Source organism: Morone saxatilis, unplaced genomic scaffold, assembly GCF_004916995.1.
Source record: "Morone saxatilis isolate NCDOM2014 unplaced genomic scaffold, NCSU_SB_2.0 Contig0, whole genome shotgun sequence".
Classification (NCBI taxonomy): Eukaryota; Metazoa; Chordata; class Actinopteri; family Moronidae; genus Morone; species Morone saxatilis.
The window spans coordinates 2088295-2097629 of NW_023339650.1; the positions used below are offsets into that span (position 1 = coordinate 2088295).

The 9335-nt window shown below is 42.2% G+C and overlaps 2 protein-coding genes across 2 annotated transcripts in view; both read left to right on the top strand.

Moving 5' to 3' along the window:
- The window catches only part of scospondin (subcommissural organ spondin), a 78752-nt gene extending 78592 nt beyond the window's left edge, over positions 1–160 (top strand). Inside the window, exon 116 of the mRNA XM_035656242.1 lies at positions 117–160. Coding sequence (XP_035512135.1) covers positions 117–160 — 44 coding nt within the window. The remainder of the gene's footprint in view (positions 1–116) is intronic.
- An 84-nt stretch (positions 161–244) lies between these two features.
- kcnh2b (potassium voltage-gated channel, subfamily H (eag-related), member 2b) overlaps positions 245–9335 on the top strand; it is a 212340-nt gene continuing 203249 nt past the window's right edge. The window contains exon 1 of the mRNA XM_035657651.1: positions 245–740. Coding sequence (XP_035513544.1) covers positions 665–740 — 76 coding nt within the window. The 5' untranslated portion in view covers positions 245–664. The remainder of the gene's footprint in view (positions 741–9335) is intronic.

Sequence of the window (9335 nt, forward strand, 5' to 3'; positions counted from 1 at the left end):
GGAGGAGGAGAGATACAGAGAACACCTCCAAAAACACCCATCTGGGACGATTCAAGCTGCGGATCTGCGCTCTGCTGTCTTTCTTTTAACCATCAGTGTGTTCCTTCTCTCCCCAGTTGCGCACACAGACGTTCAGAGGCAGGGAGAGGAGGTGGAATGAGAAAGAAACAATAAACGCGCAGCCCGGCGCCCCAACTATGGCTCCAACGACGCTCGTCGGAAAGCTCGCCCAGTCCGCTTCTCAGGAGCGGGCTGCAGTGCAGGATGAGAGGTCTGCTGTGCTCCACCAAGTGTGAGAGCAGGAAGACATATCAGCTGACAGGCGGCCCTCCCTTCGGGGGACAGAAACAGACACCCTCGCGCCTCTCAACCTGGAAACTGGAGGCTGGGGACGGCTCACTTCTGCCGTGCGTACAGTGCGCCTCCTTTCCAGAACTCTCCACTTCTCACTTTCTCCCGGAGATCCAGCACGAGCCTGTCGTCTCTCTGAGCAACTTGGGAAAACTTTGGCCCCCGGATTACTGCCGCTGAACCTGTCGGTGTCTCCATGCGGGGAGCGCAGTGAGCATCGTGCGCTCTGCTGCGGGGACTGGAAACAGCCTCGGTGTGTTAATATTCAAACTCCTGCAAAGTCTCTCAAAGTCCAGGGGCCACTGCAGCGAAGATGCCAGTCCGGAGGGGCCATGTGGCTCCGCAGAACACCTTCCTGGACACCATCATCAGGAAATTCGACAGTCAAAGTAAGATTATGGTTTTCTTTCCTTCTGTAACCTTTTAACTTTCTTTTTCTCTCTCATTAAGGCCCACTTTTAATAATTCATTTGTTGACTCAAAAGCTGTTTGAAAATAGCATTTTGATGATGCAGGCTTCCAGCTGACATTTTGTTTTCCAGAATTAGCCTCAATAATTATGTTTGCTGATGCATGGTTAATAGCTCTGGCAGTGGTGATGTCATAGCAGCTTAGAAATTGTGAGAAAACATAACCAGGAATCGAATGAAATCTCAGAAAAACATGACTTCTCCTTTCCAAAATCAAATCATATTAACTTACACCTATCATACTCACGCAGACTCACTCTAGAGGGGTTTATTTTACACCTCATTCATTTCTGATCTCAACATGAACAGCTTGTAGGCTGGAGCTGCTGGAGTCTGTTATTTGTGGATCTCAACCCTGCAGCTGCAACAGACATCTGTCATTCATCTTGCAGTAGGCCGTAAGTGTGTTACAAAGCAATCTAGAGCTAAAAAGATTTTTTAAAAATCAGATTGTTTCTGCAGATCCTCTCATGCTTTAATGTCAGCCTAAATGTCTCATGCTGCTGCCGTCTTGACTGATTTAGTCAGAAAAAGCAATCTGCTAAGAAATGACACACTTAGGTGCGTTTGGGGGCATTGAATCTATTATCTCTGGCTCAGTTGGTGTTCTGTATAAAATAGTTTATGCAGAAGCTATTGGACACACTTAATCTTACCCAGTATGCATATGCTTTTCAGACATAAAGCTATTATATACATAGTTTTGTTTAGCTTGAAAGAAAAAAATCTATATTGTATCAATTAATCTGCAGCAAGTTATAAGCCACAAAAACAAACAACACATCTAAACTACTAAATTTTTTATAGAGCCCAGGGGCATGAAATGTGAAGCTGCCTATATTTCAAAATACACAGGCCTCGATCCGTCCTCACTTCCCTGCGGTGGTTGTTATCTCTGATGCAAATCATTCATGGTTTTTTTTTTTTTCCATCTTCCAACGTGTGACCAGACTTCAAACGTGCCTCAGCGGCAGCCACAACGGCACGTCCCCAGCGGAAATTCTCCTCAGGCACTGGCGAAGAAGATGAGGATGATGATATGTGGCGTGAGGAAAGGTGGAGGCTGCGTAGCATTACGTCAGTTCAGGGTTCTACCAGGGGAGCTGATGAGAGAGACATTTACTGTGGATTTAAATGCAGTATTTAAGGAATCTAAATGCCAATTCCTCCCCTCAGGAGAAGCTAAGATAGATGTGAGCTCAAGTGTGAAGAAACACAACTCTTTACCAAACTGGAACTCTGAGCCACCCCTTTCTAAATGTTGAAAAGTACTATGTGCTGCCTGCCTTCCACCATCAACCATATGCTCTTGGGCTGAAGCAGTTCAATAGGCTGCTGTGGAACATCAAGTGATGTGTTGCTGCGTTTGTAACACCCGAAAGTCACGGCAGCAGCGAGAGCTTCAAAGAAGGTGTCAGAGGGCTGGATTTGGTGTGAAAACACCCCGTTTCCTCACACAGAGGTGCTGAAAAGCAACTCCACACAAGTGCAGTCAAGTTGAATAATTGACATTGAAGTTGGGTAATTGACATTAATCCTGCGGTACTTACTTTTCCATCCTGATAAGCATGGATGACCCTGCAAAGGTGAACGTATTCTACATCTCTCTGGAACGCTGCAGAACTCATTCTGCTGTTCATCTCCTCAACGTTTCCTCGCAGCAGATTTGCGTTGGTTCAGCGTGTGGCAGGAAGATTATTCATGAGAGGTGCACTTCAGTGTTACCGGGGAACATAAGCTACAGCTGAGAGGCAGCTTACCAAATGTTTTCCCAGGGATCTTCAGAATCATTTTCTATTGATTGTTGCAGGCTTTTGGTCAGGCTAACCAAGCGTGCTGATGATGGTGTCTAATGGCTGTGGGTAATGAACTAGTGGACATGGAGAAGGAGCATCAGTGGACACTAGCAGATGTTAGGCAACCGGAGTTGTTGAAGTAAAAGGTGATGAAAATTTAACTGAGAGAATCACTTCTTTTAACTGAAATTCAAAGCCCCCCTCCAGTCAGAAATCAGTGCTTCTTCCTGTTCCTACAGTGTGATGTTTGAATGGCGTCTTTTTTGCCAATACTGCTGAATATTTCTCAGAATAACTCAAAAGGCCACATCTCAGTCGTCCCATGCCATCCTCTGAATGACCCCACTACTGCACACCCCTGAAACATGAGCCCACTCCTCTGATGTTATCCATAGCTGAGTGAACTGGTGTTTGTGAACGCTGGAGCCCGGTGTGAGCTTCCACACAGCAATGCACTCCACTTCTTTATGGTAATGGTCCGGGTGAATTCAATCTAAACAAAAAACAAGAGGAGGTCCGTTCTGTTTATTCAGCCAAACAGTATGTAATGGAAACTATCTCAGAATGCAGCCTTCATGGTAGGGTAAGCCTGGCAGAGCCATTTCTTTTCCAGGATGGGACCGCTCTTAAGATAATGTACTGAGATCACAAGCTATGGATGCTTGGTGCTCAGCCTTGGAGGAGATGATTAAGGAGCAAACTCTGGGCATCTATTTTCACCACACACCACATAGATACTATTTCCATGTTGTGTGACAGGACCGAGAAATCCTGCTGTAACAATTTGATCGAAGCAGCTCTGGGCTCCCTGCTGTCATATATATGTACGCTGTGATGAAGGCTTCTAGCTGCAGTGTGTTAGCAGTCTGCTCCATTAACTGAAGATAAAAAAAAGATGTGATGATGTTTTGGTTTTGGTTTTACAGTCAAGTTGCCTCACAGACTGAAGCAAAAACCTACAAATGATTGGTTATCTATAAAAATCTTACTTTGACAGGGAGATGATCTTATGTCAGATTCTGAATTTGTGAACGTTCAGACTGAAAGAGCAACCCTGCTTTAAAACTAGTTCCAGTGACAATGAAATATGATGCAGGAAGGCCAGTTTGACTAATAGATCTCTGAGTCTGAAGGCTTATCAGACACCACTGCGTGAGTGGTTTATAATGCATTTTATGACTCCGGAAAGTTATCATTATTTTATCTCTTGGTGTGACAAATTTAAATGCAGTGACTGTGTTTAAGTTATCTGTGAATCGTAAACATTACATCAGTACAGGTTTTGACAGTGGAGCTGATGCATTTATTGTAGATTTAAATGCAGTTTTTTTGTAGATGTGAGCTAAAGTGAAATATACCTGTGAAGAAACACAACTCTTTACCAAACTGGAAGTCTTGAGGTACCACTGAAAAGCATGGTGTGCACTGGCACTGGCCACCAGAGCATCTTGCAGGATTGCACTGCATTGTGTTGTGGCAAAAGTTGAGCCAGGTTAAACTTTTTAGCTGGAAAGCCTTACTGTATTCCTCTGTATATTCATATACCCTGCTGAGCTGCTGCAAACCAATGAGGAGGCTGCAATTTCCTTACGCAGCATTAATGTCTGAATACTTATTTCTACACGTTGCATTATGGTACTGCAGGTTTATAATTAGCATCCCCTTAGGACACTGGTTCCCACCCTGGGGATCCTGACCTCCAATAGGGGGCATCAAAGCTTCTCGGGTGGTCGTGAGGATTTCTTGATTTTATTGGGTTTAAGAAAACTTAAAAATATACACATTTAGAGGAAAACTAAATTACATTTTTATTTTTAAAGTTTAGATAATTATGTTTAAGATTATTATTTAAGATTTAAACTTAGAGACCTTACAGTATCAGGGTGCAGTGAAGACTTGAACACAAGCTATGTTCAGAGAGCCTTCACTCTGCTAAACAGCCTCATCCTGCATTAGAAAAGTATGCAGTTAAAATAGAACATTGAGAGGAAAACACTGAATTGTCAAAAAATAAGCCTTTTTAGTATGTATGATAACAGAGAATTGTATAAAAATGTCAGGGAAAGTCAATATGCACTATATACACTAATTTTACACAAACAGACTGCAGTTATTGTGTTCACTGTTTGGGTTCATTGTACAGTTCATCAGCTGTTCTCTACTGTTATTGTTATGCATTGAATATAATATGAAAAATACATCACTTAGTCAGGGGTCGTCAGTTTACTGATAGAAAATGGGTCCCTAAAGGTAAAAGATTGGGAACCACTGTCTTAGGACAATGTGAGCCATGTGCCTCCTTTCCTTTTGGCCTCTAAACCTTTTAAACAGTACATTTACATACAGGCAAATCCTCAGCTGTCACCCAGTCACTAAGCTAAAGGTGGTTCGAAAGCTTGTGCAAGTGTTTTTCTGCCAGGTCCACTTAAAATTTCATACATCGTGAGTGTGTTTGTGGTCCATAAAACAAGAATATGCAATCTATGTATTTTCTAAGAGTCAATAGTGACGCATACTGTAGGATATGACCTCCATAAAGTATATGAAGACCCATAAGGTCCCATTAAGTGCATTGATCCAACCAGGGATGCACACAAACAGGTAACAGGCAGCCTGAACAGTAATAACAGCCTTAGGTAGAAATTGATTTGGAGGATACAGCTGTTTATTGAATTCTTAGACCAAAAGGAGCAAGAGGTCAGATCTGTATTGCATAGAGATTATTGATGTGTCCACCAGAAGAAAGTCAATGAGGAGCGTGATCTTTGTTTACACATTAGTGCTTATGTAATCCAACAACAGACTTACCCATAAAGTGCACGTTTTAACGAGTCAACGAATTAGATATTTTAGAAATGATTTCTGAGTTGACTGGTTTTCAGTGGCTTGCACATGAACTAACACATTTAAATAAGTGGACAATTGCATTTAAATACCCTACGTGACACAGTAATACAAGGATTAATTTAAGATTATAAATCCCAGAGGCTGTGGATAATAAGGGGCCTTCTACTCCTTACTCAAAATGTTGTAGCCACTACTGATCAGAGTTTGCTCAAGGTTCAGGGAATAGTCTGTGTTATTGCTCCTTTGAGACATATTCAGAATTACACACATAAAATCAGATAATCAGATTTTTGCTAAACTTGCTTCTCATTTCTCCATGCTGGCACTGATTGGCCAAATGTTGCTATTTGTTTGTGGACGCACTCATTTAGTGTCATTTCATTGTCCTTGACAGAGAATGCATAATTCATGGGGGACGGCACACTGTTGCCTTGTTTTCTGTTTGTTCTGAATACTTCTATTTGCACAAAATAATACTGTAAGTGTGATTAGATTTTACCTTTTTAAAATAAAAACTAATTAGAGCAGTGGAAGCAGCATGTGTGTTTCCAGATCAGGTATTATGCACTGATCCTCTGTGTGTGTAGCCCTCTCTTTACAGTGATCCTCCATGTTTGATAGCCATGCAGCTCCACATAGATTAGACTGCACAGACAGATTGTGTGCCTCCCTGACAACAACCAACAACATATTTGGCCTCAGTGTGAGGTCACAGCAACCTTTTGGGTCATGTGTTGTTGTCTCTTCGGTGCTCCTCAGAGAAGACTTTGCCCAATTACAAGCCTCAGAGCCACTGTCCTCCTGGGAGGATGTTACCATTCTACAGCTGAAGTACAAACACCTCATCGCTATGGCAACTGCTCCCCTGACTCCCCAACCCACACTCCCACCCACCCTTGGACACACACACAGTAGGAAAAGGTACAGTACCAGTCAACTGCAGGTCATTTTACGTTCTCCATCCTTTATATATCACACACGATGCTGAATGTTAACTGTTACAATACTCTACAAGTGTTTGCCACTGTGCAGCTGATGCTGATCATATAGAGCATGCAGACAAGTGATTGGTTCCAGTTTGAGGCTAACTGAGTAGAAAGAGTGAACCAGGTGAAAGTTGCCCTTTGAACTTTTGAATAAAAACACAAAAATCACTAGAAAACTTAAAGGCACACTCTTTTTAAACAATTGAAATGCCTTTATTGTCACAGCATGGTCAAGTTAGACCTAAAAACAAAGCGTGAGTTATTTCTATTCTAAGAAGCGAGTGTGTAATGACAGTCTGAGCGGAGTGTTAGTTGCAATACAACCCCCTTGCCTCACCCTTCCGTTCCAAGCATGTTGGAGAAACTATCGTGGCTGGGACAAACATGGCCCTGTCAAGAGCCAAGGTTTGGTTTGTCCATTCTGGGCTACTGTAGAAACCTGGTGCTTCAACACGGCAGCCTCTGTAGAAGAGGACCCACTCCCTCTGTTGATAGAAACAGCTCATTCAGCTAATTCTAAACAAAACACAACAATTTTTATTTTCAGTTGATTGTACACTGATAAAAACGTAATTACGAATATTATATTCCATTTTTACTAATAGATCCTCCTAAATGGTGCTAAACACTGGAGCTTTTGAATGCATTGATTTTGCCACAATGTTGGGGCAGGGTCAGATCTCAACTGGAGATATCAAGGAAACCCTAGGAAGAGCAACAGAGTGCCACATGTAGAGCAGTAGACTGAAGAATCGCAATGTAGAGACAGAATTACATCAGAACATCCAACCATGAACTGCAAAATAGCAACGCTAAAATATTCCAGACATGCAGAATAACTTTCTGGTAATAGAATAACAGTCAAGTTTCAAAAGAAGTGCCTCTGTTGTTTTCAATATTCCATAATTTTCCTCTCCAGCTCGTGTCAGTCTGTCAGCTTGTTTTCCTGCTGCCTGAGCGTTTAGAGCTCAGTGCTTCTGTGCTTCCTCGTGCTTTGATGAGCTCGGCTCAGAGTTGCATAAGGCGCAGAGCCTTGATGTTCCCGGTGCAGGGAGGAAGAGTTGCCTTCTACGCTTCTGTGAAGAGACATGTAACTGCTGCTGAGGGCAAATGTTCCACACACACACACACACACACACACAGCAACATATGTGTCGCATACATGGATTAGGCTGTGAGGAGACATTTGAGGGTTAGCTCTGCAGGCTCACTTGTTGGGTTTTACTCCTGCTGTGGCAGTGAAACAGAACAAATGTAACCATGGTTTAGCTTTAACTGTACATTCCTGCAGCTTCATCGTTGTAATCCAGATGTTTAGAAAATAAAGCAGGATCAAAATGATTCTACACTGATGCTCCCACACTGTACCAGTACACAATAAATACAGGGTCTTCTCCGGGGGTTAGCTTTATTTCTCTGCTCCATCTGTTTCACTCGGAGGGTGTAAACACAGCAACACTGCCGCACTGGTGCTGAGGTCAGGAGTGAGTCAGTGCTTCATGATTGCACTTCATTGGTGTGAAATCACTCGTCTCTCGCACACACACTGTCTCCCTCTGTCCCTTCTCCTGTCTTCTTCCCGTTCTCTTGTTCTTACACCCACACATGTTACCAAGCGGGCACGCGAAAGAACACACAAACACGAGTGCGCACACACACACACATACTTGTAAATTCTCGGAGCTTGTAAACACTCTTCTCTCTCGCTGCTCGCTCTCTCCACCTCGCTTCTTTATTCTCTCTGCTCTTTGTCTCATTTGACAACCTGTTTTCTCTCTCTCCCTCCCTCCCTCCATCTCTTCGGTGCCCAACAGATGCCCGCTGTGCTGCCATCTAACTGCCTTCTGATCTCAAATGGGCATGCATCCAATCGGGCAACATGGCACCTGCTGAGGGGTGCTGAGAGGAGAAGTGTGTGTGTGTGTGGTATATGGATACTCTGTGTGTGTGCTTTTGAGTTCAAGCTTTCCACCTCCATCCCGAGCACAAGGTCTGTTGCCTACAAAAAACAAGCAAAATATCCTTGTAAACAAGAGAAATTGGACTGGTCCAAACAAAAAAAATCTTTCTTTCTTGAAGTTAGTATAAAAATGTGGCCATTACAAAACTCTGTGGCCTTAAAGCCAGTATAAAAGGGTTGAGAGTTCAGTCATTCAAGATGAATGAGCTTGGAACTACATTTGTTTTTTTTAACTCAATTTAAAAGTTAAACAATGCGAGACATTTGATAAGATTTATTCTCCTTCTTTAGACCTGATAATGAGCAGCTTCACCTGGGTTACATTATCCTGTAATTGTAGCTTTATTGTGGCCACAGTTCAGTAAAAGTTGCATATTCTCGCTTTAATGCTGCTGCAGTGATCTAACTGAAGTTCAATCACATTTTAGGTCTAAATAGAAGGTCATGCAGACTTAAACATGTTTTTTCAGTGAAGACTGTGCCTTTCACCAATTCACCAATTCAGCAAAAAAAATTTAATATGCGTGCATATATTTAAGATTGTTCTAATTCTGGTAAGAGAAGTTTAGGATGTTAGTGTGACAACCATGCAATCTATTTTTCAATCAACTCTAACTACTGCAGATTGAATATCTCCCCAAGGAAAACCATGACTAAATACATTGAAACTAGTCTAATAATCGAATTAAAACTCGGTTTGACTTTGAAAAAAAACTATTTTAGTCATCAAAAAATAAGATATGGCTTTCTTGTAATGTGTTGTCTGTCTCAGTGCTTTTCTTCCTACAGTATATTATTGAGCTGACTCTCGGTAGGACTTGACATTAGTCTGTGTTTAATCCCCTTTAAGCAACTATGCGTATACACTTTACCAGATTAATTATTACTGTATGATTTGTTTTTATTGTCATGCACACATGGTGCC